General features: G+C 36.8%; 1 protein-coding gene across 2 annotated transcripts in view; it reads right to left on the bottom strand.

The window, feature by feature from the left end:
* The window catches only part of LOC126191234 (CUE domain-containing protein 1), a 272,040-nt gene that overhangs the window by 207,702 nt on the left and 46,091 nt on the right, over positions 1-18,247 (bottom strand). For both annotated transcript variants that reach the window (XM_049932051.1, XM_049932042.1), the window contains exon 4: positions 6,820-6,985. In XM_049932051.1, the coding sequence (XP_049788008.1) occupies positions 6,820-6,985 (166 nt within the window). The remainder of the gene's footprint in view (positions 1-6,819; positions 6,986-18,247) is intronic.

Here is an 18,247-nt window from a genome sequence, read left to right as displayed (position 1 = left end):
ATTACCTTCTGTCAAAAATACTCCTTGATACTCCCTGATATTGTATTCCTATTTCCCTAACCTGCTTTTAAAAAAGATCATGAATGTAACTGTTAACAGTGCTATCCCTCTGCAGTTATTGGTATCAGGTTCAATTCAAAACATCTGGATTTTTTCTGTCAGCTATATATTCTACATTATTTATTTTAATCTCAGCAATAAATTTCCGGCAACCAGTATCCACAATCCTGTGACAATTCAGTCTTCTGCTGCTTTTTGATTTGCATTATTTATGCAAATACCTTTGAATTCTTGATGCTTCACACTGGCACATACCTTTTCTGGTTCACTGCAGCTGTATCTAGCAGAGTACAAAACATCCATGTAACAACATTCACTACACAGGAAATTTAAATAACCCTCAAATCTCTGAAAAGCAGAAATGTTACCAGAGTGACACCGTATCCAGTAAGTTATTAAATACTTCTGCAGTCACCAAGGTAAAAATTTTTGCCATATTGCTAAGACACCTCTTAAACAAGGTATAGTTCCTTAAAGGCAAACGCAGGAAGGTAAAGCAGACACTACTATGGGCCAATTTCACAGCTCAAGGTTTTAGAAGACCTAATGCACACCATGATTATTGAGCACCTTAAGGAACATAATGACAGTCAGCTTGGATTTTGGAAAGGGTTATCATCATGAGATGCAATATTTGAATTTGCTGCTAATATGATGGAGTCAAGGAATAAAAAAATTGAAGATGGTTGGAATATTATGCTACCTACCAAAAGCACCTGACTGTGTCAGACACCAAATACTTTTACATAAAGCTAGGTTATTAGCTATAAAAGGTGCAACCGGGATGTTGCTTGATCACATATTTTTAACAGAAAGCAGAAAGTTGAACTGGATAGTGGAATACGTGTCTCATCATCATTGGAATAAGGTACCACATGCTCAGTGCCACAGCACTCAATTCTGGGTCTGTTAGTTTTTATTAACAATCTGTCTCTTTGTATAGAATATTGTAAATTTACCATCTTTGCTGATGACATTGCGGTACTTATCGATCATTCATCAGACAAACTTATGGGCAAATTAATAAGGTCTTTATGGATACTGTGATGTGATTTAACATAAATTGTCTTTTTGTTAAGTACTGTAAAACAAGCTTTATTCAATTTCACAGAATCTCTAAAAATAAAGAAATAGGAAAAAACTAGGTTCTCCACAGGTGGATACTTCAAAATATCTGGGTTTACATACTAACAGCAAAATAAACTAGTCAAACCACAGCCTGTACATGTGCAAATGACTGTGTTTTGAAACTTGTGCTTTACACATTTTTTGCTCTTACAAACATACAGAACCTATTAAATTACTTTACTGTATTTATTTTCATGTCATTGTGCCATATGTAATCATCTTTTGAGGAAATCATCCACTGGCTATAAACGTGCAAAATGCACAGAAATCAGTCTCAAGAAGTGTGATTGGAGTCCACCTTAGAAGAGTATGCATAAATCTCTTAAGGAGTCTGAAATCCTCAGTCTACTTTGAAATAAATATTCACCCTGAAATGTTTCAAAAGGAAAAAAACAGAAGGCAGATTAGGGTTTAACACACCACTGACAGTGCAGTCATTAGAGATGGTGCATGAGCTTGGATTATGAATGGATGGAAAGGAAATCAGCAGCGGCTTTTTCAAAGGAACCATCTCAGGAAATCACAGAAAACCTAAATGTGGATGGCCAGATAGGGACTTGAACGGTCCTCCTCCTGAATACCAGTCCAGTATACTAACCACTGCCTACCTCATTCGGCAAGAAGAGGGGGGAAAAGGCCTCTTTTCAAACTGCCTATAGTGTGTACCACAGTCATGATACTACAGGAAAACAAGGTACCCACTATGAGCACACTAACAGAAGGGGATCAGTTTCAGTGGCTGTAAGATTTTTAATCCCCTCCCCCCTTCACAAATTAAGTGTCCAATAACAATACTGCAAAGGTCATTCTACACTACAAAAGAGTTCCTGCAACACAATGTGTAATATACATTTACCTGTATCACTCAATACATACCCATTTTGTTATTAGTGTGTATGCTTGTTTATTATTGTATTTAAATATTTCATTTTCCTGTAATGGAACCTAAATGGCAAATACTTCAATATGAAACTGACCAGTACTATTTACATAATATCATAGAACATAAACACAACAAACTTGTAAAACTGACTCATTCCATATCCTGTGATATATAGGGTGTTTCAGTGAAGTGTTACATGCCATTTAGGCAAACATTTCACACTCCTTGTGTAGTACAAGGAAAGATGATCAAGACAGAATAATATTAAGTAGGAAGTAAGTCATAGAACATATATTGTGCACAGGTGTGTGTTATCATATGTGGAGACATTAAACGGGAGGTGTGGAATATGAGAAAACGGCAAGGTATGATGACAAATAAATATGGCTTCACCTGCCATGGTGTAGGTGAGGGAGGGGAGGGACAAGGGGGGGGGGGGGGTGATTTATATGTTTTGACGTAGCAGTTTGGCAGTGGGTTAACCATCAAAGAGCAACCACACTCTCCAAGAATGAAAACAAAGACAGGATGGTTTTGTGACAAATGAAACATATTGTAATCTTGATTTTCAGGTTGAGCCTTCAAGGCATATCTCATATGTAAAGTTGGTGCTACTCAGATTCATGAGTCACACTAGTGATCTGTACACCCATTCAAGGAAATACGAGGTGTGTTCAAAAAGGAAGGTGACTTTATATTTTTCTGAAAAAATATTTATTTATTCATTAACATTCATGCTATCCCCTTCAAAGTAATCCCCCTCAGATACAATACACTTGTGCCAATGCTTCTTCCAGTCCTCGAAGCCCTTCTCATAAGTGCTTTTTGGTACAGTCGAGTACTTCCAGTGATGCAGTTTTTATTTCCTCAATCATTGAAAATCTTCATCCTTTCAGAGGTCTCTTCAGTTTTGGGAATTGGAAAAAGTTGCATGGGGCCAAATCTGGTAAATATGGTGTCTGAGGCATGTTTGTCATTTTGTTTTTGGCCAAAAAATCTCTCACAAGCAACGATGAATGAGCAGGTGCATTGTTGTGATGCAAAAGCCATGAACTGTTTTTCCACAATTCTGGAAGTTTTTGGCATATTGCTTCTCACAAATGGTGCACAACACCAAGATAATACTCCTTATTGACTGTACGACCGTGAGGCAAAAATTCATGATGCACTACATCACAGTAATTCAGAAAAAACAGGGAGCAGAACTTTGACATTTGATCTACTTGTCGTGCTTTTTTCAGTCTTGGCTCTCCAGGATGCTTCCATTGGGATGATTGGGCTTTTGTTTCACCATCATAATCGTAAACGCATGTTTCATCACCAGTTATGACCCTTTTGAGCAAATCAGGATATCCATGGAATGGTTCTTCTGATCAAAATTGAGAAGTTTCGGAACAAACCTCGCTGACACGTCTGATGCCCAAAACATCCAAAAAAATTACATGACATGAGCCGACCAAAATGCCAACATCCTCAGCACCTTCTCTGATGGTAATTCAATGATTTTCCAAAACAATTTTCTTCACAGCTTCAATGTTATCATCTGTCAGTGATATGCTGGGGTGTCCAGGGCAAGGTTTATCATTGGCACCTTCGCAGCCATCTTGGAAGAGCTTGTACCACTTGTAAACTTTTTTTTTAATTATGTCATATGCCACTGTCAACATTTCAAGTGTTTTCAGGCACTTGATTCCATTTTTCAAACAAAATCTTATGCAAATTCTTTGTTCCATTTTTTATAATAATCAAAAATTGCCAAGCACACTAAAACACATCTAACATTTTTATCTGTCAAAAAATGAAGTATGTTGTACACTTGAAACTGTGAACATATGTTCAGGACATATGTACCAACACAACAAAACAAAAAAGATTGATAATCAAATGTACATTGCCCATGCAATTTGAAAAGTCATCTTACTTTTTGAACAGTCCTCATATATGTTGGTGAAAGGAAAGTAGTGGGTGTGCTTTTTCATGATATGAGTAGAAGTCATCTTCTTTTGCTCCAATAACAGCTGCAGAACATGAAGAAGTCAAACCTTTCCTTGGCTACATACAGGATTTCAGGAGTATTGATTAGCAGGACCTCTACTTCAAGAGAATCAGCTAGGTGACCGGATTAAAACAAAAACATCAGATGTTGTATCAGTTGACAGATCTCATAAAGTGTTCTGACTCAGCTTCAACACTTCACCAAGAGGAAAGGTCAGTATTCAGGGACATCACAGGAATGATCATTTGAAGTAAAAAATTTCACATGGACATATGCCCTATCCCAAAAAGTTATGGAGATAGGACTATTTAACGTACATTGTTATTTATTTTCTGTATCATTTAATACAGCAACATTGTTTACAATATACCACAGTAAATAACTATTAGTCCTAGAAGAGAAATGGATAGCACTTGTTTGGTAGGAGATTCAATGCAATTTAATTTTGTATTGTTAGAAGTTGCTGTTTCTCAGTCATTTGAGAAAACACATGAAAGTGACATAAAATGTGTTCTTCCTCAGAAACCATTTGGAACAGGGCATATTGCTGACATGAAGTTTTTTGCTTCAAATGAGTGTTCATGTGATGTCCCTGAATACTGACCATTCTATATCAACATCTACATACATACTTCGCAAGCTACCATATGGTGCATGGTGGAGGGTATCATGTACCACTACCAGTCATTTCCTCTCCTGTTCCAATCACAAACAGAGTGAGGGAAAAATTGCTGTCTTCATGCCTCTGTATGAACCCTAATTTATCTTATCTTTGTGGTCCTTAAGAAAAATGTACATTGACAACAGTATAATCATTCTGGAGTCAGCTTCAAATGTCGGTTCCCTAAATTTACTCAACAGTGTTCCACCAAAAGAATGTCGTCTTTCCTCCATGGATTTCCGCTTGAATTCATGAAACATTTCTGTAATACTCGCATTTTGATAGAATCTACCAGTAACAAATCTAGCACACCAATGCTGAACTGCTTCAATGTCTTCCTTTAATCTGATCTGGTGGGGATCCCTCACACTTTAACAGAACTCAATAATGGGTCACACTAGTGTTCTATATGCTGTCTCCTTTTATAGGTGACCTATACTTTCCCAAAATTCTCCCTATAAACCAAAGTTGACTATTTGATTGCCTTACTACTGTCCTTACTTGGTTGTTCCATATCATATCACCCTGCAACATTACACTTAAATATTTTATAGACGTGACTGTGTCAAGTAATACACTACTAATGCTGTATTCGAACATTATAGGAATGTTTTTCCTACTCATCTGCGTTAAGTTATATTTTTCTACATTTAGTGCTAGCTGCCATTCACTATACCTATCAGAAATTCTATCTATGCCATCCTGTGGCCTCCTAGTCACTCAACATCATCATCTTCCCACACACCACACCATCATCAGCAAATAGCAACAGATTGTTGCTCACCCTGTCGGTCAGATCCTTTAGGTATCTCATATCGCACTTACTTGGGGCACTCCTCACAATACCCTTGTTCTGACCTTCATTAGCAGTCTGCAGCTCTGCAGTGGTGCACCATGTCAAAAGTTTTCCCCCTCAGACATCCTGTATTCATAGCACTAATCACCACAAAACAAAATAAACAAGCGAACAAAATCTCAAAATATTGAGCTAATATTTCACAGATTTCTTTGTTGGATAATGTTAGGTTTTCCATTATTTTTTCAACAACAGAGATTGGGGGGATTAAACTTTGAGAGGTTATACCCAAAACTTGGTAGAAATCTCTGATTTTTTTCCTTGAAAATCATTTTCAATTTAACCAAGCTGATCATTATCATATGCATCTTTAATGTTTATCATCAATTCTGCTGCTTGTAATCACACTTCTTTAAATTTTAAAAACCATCTTTCCTTTTTTGTGGATAGCACTCTTGCCGCACTTCCTTCTAGTATGACAATGTTTCTTCACATTCTTGGTTCCACTATCCATGCTACTTGAGTCTCATAACCTGAACTGTTTCCTCAGCAACTGTGATCATACTGTCCTCCACTTCCTTCTATGCCTGTTATTTGCTTATACTGTCAATTGCACTTACGAGCGAAAACTGGTAACATGGACATTTTATAACAACTGGCGATCTTGGCTTAACAAAAATTTTCACTGAATATTAAACAATGGAAAATCCAGGTTGGAATGTAACAATACAGAGAAGGAAAGTTGCTACTCACCATATAGCGGATATGCTGAGTCGCGATAGGCACAATAAAAAGATTCACACACTCATAGCTTTCGGCCATTAAGGCCTTTATCAGCAGTAGACACACACACACACACACACACACACACACACACACAAACGCAACTTGCACACATGTATGCAGTCTCAGAGAGCTGAAACTACACTCACAGCTCTTTGAGTCTGCAGATGTGTGCGCGACTCAGCATCTCTGATATTTACTGAATATTATATAGTCAAGTTTACCACTGGAAGACATGTCGTGCAACTTAACCATAAGTATTATGTAGATAGCAAATACAGATTGACAGGAAGAACTGCAGAAACTAATTATTATGTCACACATTTATAGATACAGTTTCCTCCCACAAAGACAAGAAAGTGCCTGAACATCAGACTTTCTTCCACTCTTCTCTAGAGATTGACAGCAAATGGGCATAATTACTTACACAAGATGTGGAAGATAGACTGTTGGTATATCAGAAAAAAATATGTGTATTTTAGGCACATCCTAGTGCACACAATGCTAATTACCTGTTTCTTATGGTGACTATCCCATGTCGTGGCTGGTGTTATCCTTAGAAAGTCATCAGGCAATGGTCCTACAAGTGGTGGTACCCAACCACGGAGTGAATGTAGTGGAGGTGTTGTAGACAATGTCAATGGCACTTCATCTCCAGAAGCTGGCCTCTGAGGGCTCCTGATGACAGACAACAATTCTTTTATATCAACTGTAAGTACTAAATGTCTACTGATGAAATAATGCATTGCATAAAATACTTCCAAGAAAAAACAGTATGCCTCTGTGAATAAAATGAAACAATGAAAATAGAAAACTGCAATTGGAAGGACAGTTCAGTATTTACTTATTTATGAAGCAAACAGCAACAATTTCCTACAACTCTTTATCACTGGGTCTACAATAGCCTTAATGAGAAGTTTCTCATAAAAAAAAAAAAAAAAAAAAAAAACAGTTTATATGAAAGGGGCGATATATAAGCATAGAAAAACAAAAACACAACACATTACCATGCCTAATACAATGTAGGAAACCCATTGGCATTCAAAACAGGTTACAGTTGTCTCCGGATGAACAAATACAAAGTACAGACACAGTATAGTTTTCAAGGGACTCTTACACAATTCTCCCTGTGAAACAGTGGCAATTTCAGGTATAAATGACGGAGGTGGATAGTGATCATGCACCCTTCTCTCCAAAGTAGACCACAAAGGCTCAATAATATTGAGATCTGGAGACTGGTGTCCTGAGGAGATGCAGCAACTCATCTTCCTGCTCACAACACTAGTCATGGACAATGTGAGCTGTGTGAAAAGGGGGCCTGTTGTCTTGGAATAGAGCATCGCCATTGAGGAACAAATACAGTACCATCAGATGGATCTCATCAGCCAAAATGGTGACATAATCCTTGGCAGTACTGCAAGCTTGCAGAGTAACCACAGTGCAGATAGAATAACATGATATGGCTGCCCAAATCATCACTGAACCCAAACCATGTTTCACACTTGGGACACAAATTCTACAAGAAGCTGGAAACTGTGAAACAAGAAGCATCCTACCAAATGGCTTTCTTCCATTGCTCCACATTCCAGGTTTTATGGCCTTGGCAGCACATTTTCCTGTTACAGCCATTTGCATAATTAATATGTGGTTTTGGAATTCCAGCTCAGTCTGCAATTCCCAGCTTATAAAGCTCCCTGCTTGTTGTTTTGGTTCTGACAGCTCACAAATGTGGCATTCAGTTCTGCAGTGGCTTTTGCAGGCGCAGTCCTATTATTTTTCATCACAATTCTCTTCAATGGTCATCTGTCACCTCACTCAATAGCCACTTCCAACTGCAATGAGACTTCACAGACAATGTTTTTCCACTTCCCCTGCATGCGGTATAAATCTTCGGCATTGTGTTTCTTGGAACACCAAAACACTCTGGCTGCCTTGTTTAGAGAAGCATCCCCCATACAAACATGAACACGTTTGAATTGAATGAGCTCTGACATAATGCATTCACAACTACACAGAACACTCTTTTAACCATGAATGACACTTATAATGTATAATGACACAAGTGGCATATGTGGTCAAGTACAATGGCGCAACTTGCAGGCTGGTTTATCTTCTGTACTGATGTTCAAGTATGCATTTGTCACAAAGTTTCCATATTTTCTGGAATTCTTGTACATAACTCATTTCTGCCACCAGATCATACTAGTTAGTTATGTAACTTTTGTTTAGTAATTAACTGACTCCCAAAAGGAATGACAGTGAATAAGGAGATAGAATGCAATCACACACAGTTACAATTTAAGCATTCTTCAAACTCTTATCTGAAAACTACTGACTATGTGCAAATAATTTTAAAAAACGTATGCACTGATACTAGCTTAAAATTGCCCATGACAGCCCAACAGCAGTACTTTCACTATCAAAAGTCAGTAAATTAAGGCTATAAGTTGGTATCTATATAAGATACCCATATCTCCATTTCAATACTCTTTTTACATACACATGTGTACCCAGCAAACCATGGAACTGTTCACATCAGTACTTATCACTGTCCCAAATATTAAAATTCCACACTTTTCCACCCACACATGAAATCTAGGATGACTTAGTGAATTTTAAACCTCCATGAAAGATATTTTTATCACCATATTCTGTAAGGGAGCATGCATGTTTGAAGGAGCTTTAAGGAGAGTCACACATTCAGCACTAAAAATATTTTCTTTGATATTCTAGGATTTTGACAAAATACCAGGCTTTTTCTTCAAATCTGCTAGTTCATCTTTCTCCTTTTTTTTTTTTTTTTCATTTCTGTGAAAAGCGAGTCTATCTCTTACATACATTATGTACATGTGACTTAATCATACAGTCAAAAATTACTAAATTTTTGCGTGGCATGAAATGCACAAATTTACATCTCGATATGCTTATGTAGCTGAGAGCCTTAGCATCAGCTTGTTATTTAGATAAGATTTAATTTTATTATATTTTTTACTGGATAAAGTTTGGCACCTAAGTAACTATCATCAATGAAAAAGTCTGAGATTTCAACAAACACTGCACATGAGGTCACTAACATACAACACAGTAAGCAATTTCCGGGATTTTATCCAGAATTACTGCTATGTCTGTGTATGACTCACCAGAATAACAGTCTGTATGTGTTCTGTCCAACTGTGGTGTAACTACAAGGATTGGAACTTCAATAGTGGCAACTATTTATTTACAGCTAGTACAAAATAGATATGTGTTTCAAAGTTTTACTGACCTTCAAAGTAGTCACCAGCATTGTGTATAGCCCACTGACAGTGATGTGGAAGTCATAGAATACTCTTAGCAGTGCCAGTTGTGTTGACAGTTTGAGCGGCGCAGTCTATTGCCCAACATATTTGTAGCAGTTCTGAAGCAAATGTTGTGAAGTGTTTCCTTCAGTTTAGAAACTGAGTTGATCTTACAAGGGCTTAAGGCAGGGGAGTGCAGTAGGTGGTACAGCACTTTGCAGCCCCATCAGTCAAACAAATCAGTAAAAGCTTACACTGTACGTGCTTGAGGATTGTCCTGCAAAATGATGGTCAGGTCCTGCAGAAAGTGTCATTACTTCTGTCCCTATGCTGTCCATTATTGGAACACAACCTACGACCAGCTTAGAGACAGAAGTGATGACACTTTCTGCAGGACCTGACCATCATTTTGCAGGACAATCCTCAAGCACGTACAGTGTAAGCTTTTACTGATTTGTTTGACTGATGGGGCTGCAAAGTGCTGTACCACCTACTGCACTCCCCTGACTTAAGCCCTCGTAAGTTCAACTCGATTTCTAAACTGCAGGAAACTCTTCAAGGCATTCGCTTCAGAACTGCTACAAATTCATCAGGCAATAGACTGAGCCGCTCAGACTGTCAACACAACTGGCACTGCTAAGAGTATCCTGCGACTTCTGAATCACTGACAACAGGTTAAACACAGTGCTGGTGACTACTTTGAAGGTGAGTAAAACTTCGAAACACGTATCTATTATGTAAGAGCTGTAAATAAATAGTTGCCACTATTAAAGTTCCAACCCTCTTACATATCTCGCAAGAATGTGCTGTGTTTACATGTCACTGCAGCAATGATCAAAAACATTTGAAAAGTGAAGACACTGAACTGGCCAAGTAACCTTTATCCATGGGTTCTAGCATACCATGTGGATAGAATGGACTGTGTTTTACACTATTGTTGTTCTTGGAATCCCTGCTGAAAGTCAAGCACCCCACTATGTTAAAACTAGATCATTGTGTCTGAACATGGATTGCAGAATCTGCAACAGATAGAGGCCTCTCTCTCTCTCTCTCTCTCTCTCTCTCTCTCTCTCTCTCTTACCATTTGCTGCAATGAAAGGAGTCCACTATTTTACTATCTCTCTTCATTTGACAGTATTACGAACAGTATGGATTGCTACTCACTGTAAAGATATGCTGAGTTGCAGACAGACACAACAAAAAAAGCTGTTGTATATCGAGTTTTCGGCCTAAGTCTTCTTCAGAAAAGAAAACAAAAGAAAACACATACACACATTCACACAAGGTAGCACATCTCACGCACATGCGACCACTATCTCTGTCTGTTCCAGCCATAATATTCCAACCTGGTCTCTTCCATTTGACTTGGTTGTTGATATTTTCATGTTTTAAACCAACATCGTGAATGTCTGCAATAAACAACAATACACACAATACAGAAAGGAAATTATATGAATCTGTTATGTTGTGACATTTCTTCCAATTACAGGGAACAGATCCCTGATAAAGAGATCTGCGGAATATAATAATGAACACGAACTTAATTTACTGTATATTATAGTTCAAAAGGTCTTCATTTGTTTTTAACAGACTGATAGTATTGATCTATGTAATTTATGCAATGTCAGCAATATTCCTCAATTTTCCTTTGTGAATGAACACAATTGTGCTAAGTATTCTATCTTCCACTTTGCTGATTTTTAGGGTTCCGTACCCCAGCCAGTAAAAACAGAACCCTTATAGAACCACTTTGCTCTCCATCAGTCTGTCTGTCTGTGCGTCTGTCTGTTAATACCCCTTTTCCTCAGGAACAGATACAGGTATTAAGTTGAAATTTATGTTGAATACTAAGGTCAATCATCCATTGGGGATGCAAAAAAAAATATGCCTCTTAGTCAATGCAATCAAAAGGTACAGCCACATATGTCATACTCTGACAAACGCAAACTCACTCATTAATACCTACAGATGAATTATGTATATACATAATGGATCTGGTGGTCTAACAAAGCACCTGTCTGGAAACTGAGATGTCGTGGGGTCGAATCTTCATTGGACCACAGATTTTTCAGTCTTTGTTTTAACCAACACTTCACCTAATAACAATTATTATAATTATTTATTTCTTTTCTCAGACGTTATGTCTGGTCAAAAATGGAAAGTGACGCAGACCTTGATCAAGCGTGACTTCCTTTTAACTGTACGGTATATGTTATATTGCATTTAGGAACTTTCGGGTCATTGAACATGTATCAATAATTGCGGATTTCTGTAGTTGTATATATATGTTTGGATGTAGCTGTATTGCATTGATGTACTGGTGGATATTGTGTGGTATGACTCCTGTAGTTGATAGTATAGTTGGTATAATGTCAACTTCATCCTGATGCCACATGTCCTTGACTTCCTCAACCAGTTGGATGTATTTTTCAATTTTTTCTCCTGTTTTCTTTTGTATATTTGTTGTATTGGGTATGGATATTTCGATTAGTTGTGTTAATTTCTTCTTTTTATTGGTGAGTATGATGTCAGGTTTGTTATGTGGTGTTGTTTTATCTGTTATAATTGTTCTGTTCCAGCATAATTTGTATTCATCATTCTCCAGTACATTTTGTGGTGCATACTTGTATGTGGTAACGTGTTGTTTTATAAGTTTATGTTGTAAGGCAAGCTGTTGATGTATTATTTTTGCTACATTGTCATGTCTTCTGGGGTATTCTGTATTTGCTAGTATTGTACACCCGCTTGTGATGTGATCTACTGTTTCTATTTGTTGTTTGCAAAGTCTGCATTTATCTGTTGTGGTATTGGGATCTTTAATAATATGCTTGCTGTAATATCTGGTGTTTATTGTTTGATCCTGTATTGCAATCATGAATCCTTCCATCTCACTGTATATATTGCCTTTTCTTAGCCATGTGTTGGATGTGTCTTGATCGATGAGTGGCTGTGTTAGATGATATGGGTGCTTGCCATGTAGTGTTTTCTTTTTCCAATCTACTTTCTTCGTATCTGTTGATGTTATGTGATCTAAAGGGTTGTAGAAGTGGTTATGAAATTGCAGTGGTGTAGCCGATGTATTTATATGAATGATTGCTTTGTGTATTTTGCTAGTTTCTGCTCGTTCTAGAAAGAATTTTCTTAAATTGTCTATCTGTCCATAATGTAGGTTTTTTCCTCCTTCCTTTTGCTTACTGTGAATCTTTCAGTTGCTGAATGTAAGTGATGTATTCTATATTTGTGGCATTGTGATCGTGTAAGTGTATTGAGTGCTTCTAGGTCTGTGTTACTGCATTTCACTACTCCAAATGAGAAGAGCAATATTGGTATAGCATAAGTATTTATAGCTTTTGTCTTGTTTCTTGCTGTCAATTCTGTTTTCAGCATTTTTGTTAGTCTTTGTCAATATTTTTCTTTTAGTTCTTCTTTAATATTTGTATTATCTATTCCTATTTTTTGTCTGTATCCTAGATATTTATAGGCATCTGTTTTTTCCATCGCTTCTATGCAGTCGCTGTGGTTATCCAATACGTAATCTTCCTGTTTAGTGTGTTTTCCCTTGACTATGCTATTTTTCTTACATTTGTCTGTTCCAAAAGCCATATTTATATCATTGCTGAATACTTCTGTTATCTTTAGTAATTGGTTGAGTTGTTGATTTGTTGCTGCCAGTAGTTTTAGATCATCCATGTATAGTAAATGTGTGATTTTGTGTTGGTATGTTCCAGTAATATTGTATCCATAATTTGTATTATTTAGCATGTTGGATAGTGGGTTCATAGCAAGGCAGAACCAGAAAGGACTTAATGAGTCTCCTTGGTATATTCCACACTTAATCTGTATTGGCTGTGATGTGATATTATTTGAATTTGTTTGGATATTAAGTGTAGTTTTCCAATTTTTCATTATTATGTTTAGGAACTGTATCAATTTAGGATCTACTTTGTATATTTCCAATATTTGTAGTAACCATGAGTGGGGTACACTATCAAAAGCTTTTTGGTAATCAATGTATGCGTAGTGTAGCGACCTTTGTTTAGTTTTAGCTTGATATGTCATCTCTGCATCTATTATCAGTTGCTCTTTACATCCTCGTGCTCCTTTGCAACAGTCTTTTTGTTCTTCATTTATAATTTTGTTCTGTGTTGTATGTGTCATTAATTTCTGTGTAATGACTGAAGTTAATATTTTGTATATTGTTGGTAGGCACGTTATGGGGCGATATTTAGCTGGGTTTGCTGTGTCTGCTTGATCTTTAGGTTTCAGATAAGTTATTCCATGTGTAAGTGTATCAAAGAATGTGTATCGGTCTGCAATGTAACTGTTAAATAATTTAGTTAGATGTGAATGTGTTGAGGTGAACTTCTTTAGCCAGTAATTTGCTATTTTATCATTTCCAGGGGCTTTCCAATTGTGTGTAGAATTAATTGCTCGGGTGACTTCATGTTGCAAAATTATCACTTCAGGCATTTGTGGTATCATCTTGTATGTGTCTGTTTCTGCTTGTATCCACCGTGCATGCCTGTTATGTTGTACCGGGTTTGACCATATGTTGCTCCAGAAGTGTTCCATGTCTGTTATGTTTGGTGGATTGTCTATTTTAATGTGTGTGTTATCCATTGTTTGGTAAAATCTCTTTTGGTTTGTGTTGAATGTTTGGTTTTGTTTCCTTCTATTTTCATTTTTTTTGTATCTTCTAAGTCGTTTGGCCAATGCTTGCAATTTCTGCTTTTTTTCATCTAATTGCTCTATTGCTTCTTGTTGTGTGATTTTACCTAACCTTTTTCGTTTTTTGTCTGATATTTCATTTCTTATAAATTGTGTTAGCTGTCCGATGTCTTTTCTCAGTTTTTCTATTCTGATCTGTAGCCTGTGTTGCCATGCTGGTTTTGTGGGTTTCTTCTGTGTGTTGGTTTGTTCTGATCTCTGCCTAGTGTGTATATTTAGTGTAGTGAGTGCTCCTATATGAACCAGTAGTTGTAACTCTTCCATAGTTGTGTTTTCATTTATTTTGTTGTGTATGATTGTGTTGATAGTTTTTATTGTTGTTTCGACTTGTGGGTTATTTGGCGGTCTATGCAAGAATGGTCTAATGTCTGTATTTGTGTCTTTGTATTCTATATATGTCAGCTGAAATTTCTCTTCTATATCTAACAAGTGTGTCTCTTCGTGTTCTATTTGTGCTTGTTCTGGTGGCTGTCTTAAGATTTAGTTTTCCTCTGATTGTTTAATTGATGCGTAATGTTCTTTGTTTGTTTGCTCTGGGATGTTTGAGTCCATTACTGTATTTTCTTCTTCTTCTGATTGCACATTATTTTGTTCCAGTATTTGTTGTACTTGTTGTTTGATGTTTTCTAATTCTGACGGGGGTATCCTGTTATTTTTTATTATTACACGGATCTGATCAGCTAGTCGTTGTTCTGTTAAAAATTTTAATTCTGGGTATCTGATAATAAATGTTGTGTATACTTGTGATCTGTATCCAGTTGTGTTGGTTCCTAGGTTTGTTGCTTGGTAATAACAGAGCATGAGGTGTCGATTAACTTCATCTGACCATCTCATCCTCTGTCTTTGTTTTTCTTCTAGGGTGGTTGCAGGAAGCATATGCTGCAAATCACCTCTATTTGGATTTAAATCATTTTCCAGTTGGCTAGCAGTGTCGTTACCATTGTGGGCGGGCATAGGGTTCAAACGTTGTCCCCGACCATGACGGCGCTTGTCCAAGGCTTCTTTAGTTCTGTCCTGAACCAAGTAATCACACTAAAAGGGGGGTTAGCCCTATTAGTGGTTTGTTCTTTTCGCCGCCTTTTACGACTGGCAGAACATACTGGAGGCCTATTCTTTTCCCGGGCCTCCACGGGGTTTGTTGTTATTATTATTATTATTATTATTATTATTATTATCATCTATATATATACAATTAAGTTTATACAGAACACTCAGAGTGGGAGTCCTATTCGCACTTGTCCTGTTCCCCCCCCCCCATAAATCTGAAATATCTGAGCACTGAAATGATGTCACTCATAGACTTAACCTACAATCAAAATATTTCATTGTTTTGGAAGAGAGTGTGTGATAGGATTTTACTATTGTATTTGATTACTATATGTTGCACCCACTGCAGAAAGTTACTTCTATTACCAGCAAACAGTTTATTTTGAACCTACTGTGCATCAATTACTGCCTTATAAGGCACTTTTTAGTGTTCTTTATGTATTTGGGGTTCTTATTTTCTACTAGGTATATATATTTCTGTGGAGTCTGGGCTAATATTTTTTCTGAACTTAATATTATTTTGTCTACATGTTCCTAGCTTGAATTAAATGTTTCTAACTACTGTCCAAGATATGACAGTTATGAGAATACAGTATATCGTGAAAGAATGGTGACTGCTTCTTCCAATGATTTCCTGAGATTTACAGGGTTGTTCCAAGCTGAAATTTCAAATTTCCCTGGAACAATTACTATTCTATTACTGCTTCCATTGGCTAAAAATGATTCCTTTTATTTTTTTCCACATCATTTATAAGTGATCATTCCCAACTCAGTTATGATTTACAGTATTTACCAACAATTACGTAAGGTTGTGCTCTCACAGTACATTTTATCGTTACTATCATCCATCGCCATGCCTTGCTACTGTGCAAAAACCACTAGTATACGAGATAGCCCCACAGGGGAAACTTTTTGAACTATTGCCACTGAAATCTAATACCAACGTACTTTCATAGAAATGATGTATCATATTTGAAACTGGACACATTTCACACAAAGAATATTGTTCACTTGAAACACAACACTGTGAAAATTGCAGCAAAGTAATACTTTGCACTGAAATTAGTAAAAAAGAACTGACGCCTGAATATTCATTGCTGACCTATAAAACACACATGCCCAAGTACGGGTCCATATTTATATTTTTAATAGACTTCAAAACCCACATTTCCCTATATGCAAATGACAAATTCACAGTTACGTGACAAATTCTTGTATGCACATTACACTTCATCCCACTCACTTAGAAACATGCAATGGAGAACAGACATGGAGTCCGAGAACCTATGTACAATAATAAAGACTCCCGAGGTTGGCAAGTGTGCCAGAGGCAGCCAATTTCAAGCAACAAACATTACAACAGTTCAGTGCCCTAATTCACCTTTCTTTATTCAACTCAACAACTACTTGTTCCAGAAAACAGAATATCAAAGTGATTTTTAACAGAATAACTCAGGACATTTCTTTCTATCAATAAGTAGTTCAACTAGGATCTCTCAGAATTCCTTGAATCTTTCAAAATTTCCTAATATTTCCTTGGAATTTTTCAGTACATTTGATTTCCCTGAGAATTCCAATTTTCAGGTTACCTAGACAATTCGCCACCCCGTTGCTGTTAAATATACGTACATTTATGTTTTATATGTGAATGAGACAATTCATGGAGCATCCCGTGCCCAACAAAGACAGAAATGTAGCTGAGACGCAGCTCAAGAACAACCACTTGTTCAGCCTAAATGACTAGCTTTTAAATTTATTCCACATGTGGAGCAATGGTGAACAACCACCCATTGCTAGCAAAGACCGGAGTCACCCGCCATACACACCTACGTTTCTGCTGACTGTAGTTCCAACACCCTTACATCTATGAAGCAGTGCCATATGGATATAACACAGGCTGTATGATCCCTTTCATGGCACACACAGCAGAAGACAGCAAGTAGATCAGGTTTAGGATACTTCCTATAGCATGCAGCTATTGTCTGCAAAATTTAAACTCAAGGAAAAAACTATGCTTTAGAAAGATTTCTATGTAAGGCTACCAATTTAGGGTGAATGTAAGACAACTTTAATTAAAGTGAATAGTAAAGTAAATAAGATGTATGGATAGGATGCAAAACTTTTTGTACACCTGAAACTGTTACTATTTCAATGCTGAGTCATACATATTTTAAAACTTTATATAGAGGGTCCCCATAACAAACAAAACCATTTCTACAACAAAAATACCTGCTCTTTCTAATGAAACAAAAATAAGGAAAAATAAGAGACCATATTCAGCAATATGATATTGTAGCATGCATGAATATAACTAAAAACATTTGATGCTACATTTACAAATTAATAATTCCAACAATACTCAATACTCACAAATTACTGCTGAAGTTCAGTATAAACTGTAACAAACAATTTTCCTACAAAACTACATTCAATAGACTTTGTTTGTCCAAAAATTACTGAGATCACATAATGGTTGAAAAAAAGCCACAACTGATTTTTTTCCCACAAAAGTTGTGAATGAATCAGCCTTAATATTTTAACACTGTGAGGTGCACAGAAAGTTGTTTTCCTTCATTTACAAACTCTTCAAACCACTGTGAAGTATGTGGCAGAGAGTACTTCTCACTGTATCAGTTATTAGAGCTGGTTCTTGTTCCACTCACATACGGAGCACAATGTATTAGTCTAATCTTGTCTTCATGATACCTATTGGAGTAATACGCAGGGGGATTTAGTATATTCCTAAATTCCTCACTTAAATCTGGTTCTTGGAACTTCATAACTAAGCTTTCACAGCATAGTTTGCATCATGTTTGTTAGTTCAGTTCCTTCAACTTCTCCCCAACACACTACCATGGGTCAAACAAACATGTGATCATTCATGCTG

The sequence above is a fragment of the Schistocerca cancellata genome, chromosome 1 (genome assembly GCF_023864275.1).
Source record: "Schistocerca cancellata isolate TAMUIC-IGC-003103 chromosome 1, iqSchCanc2.1, whole genome shotgun sequence".
NCBI lineage: Eukaryota > Metazoa > Arthropoda > Insecta > Orthoptera > Acrididae > Schistocerca > Schistocerca cancellata.
This window is presented reverse-complemented; position numbering and strand designations above follow the sequence as displayed.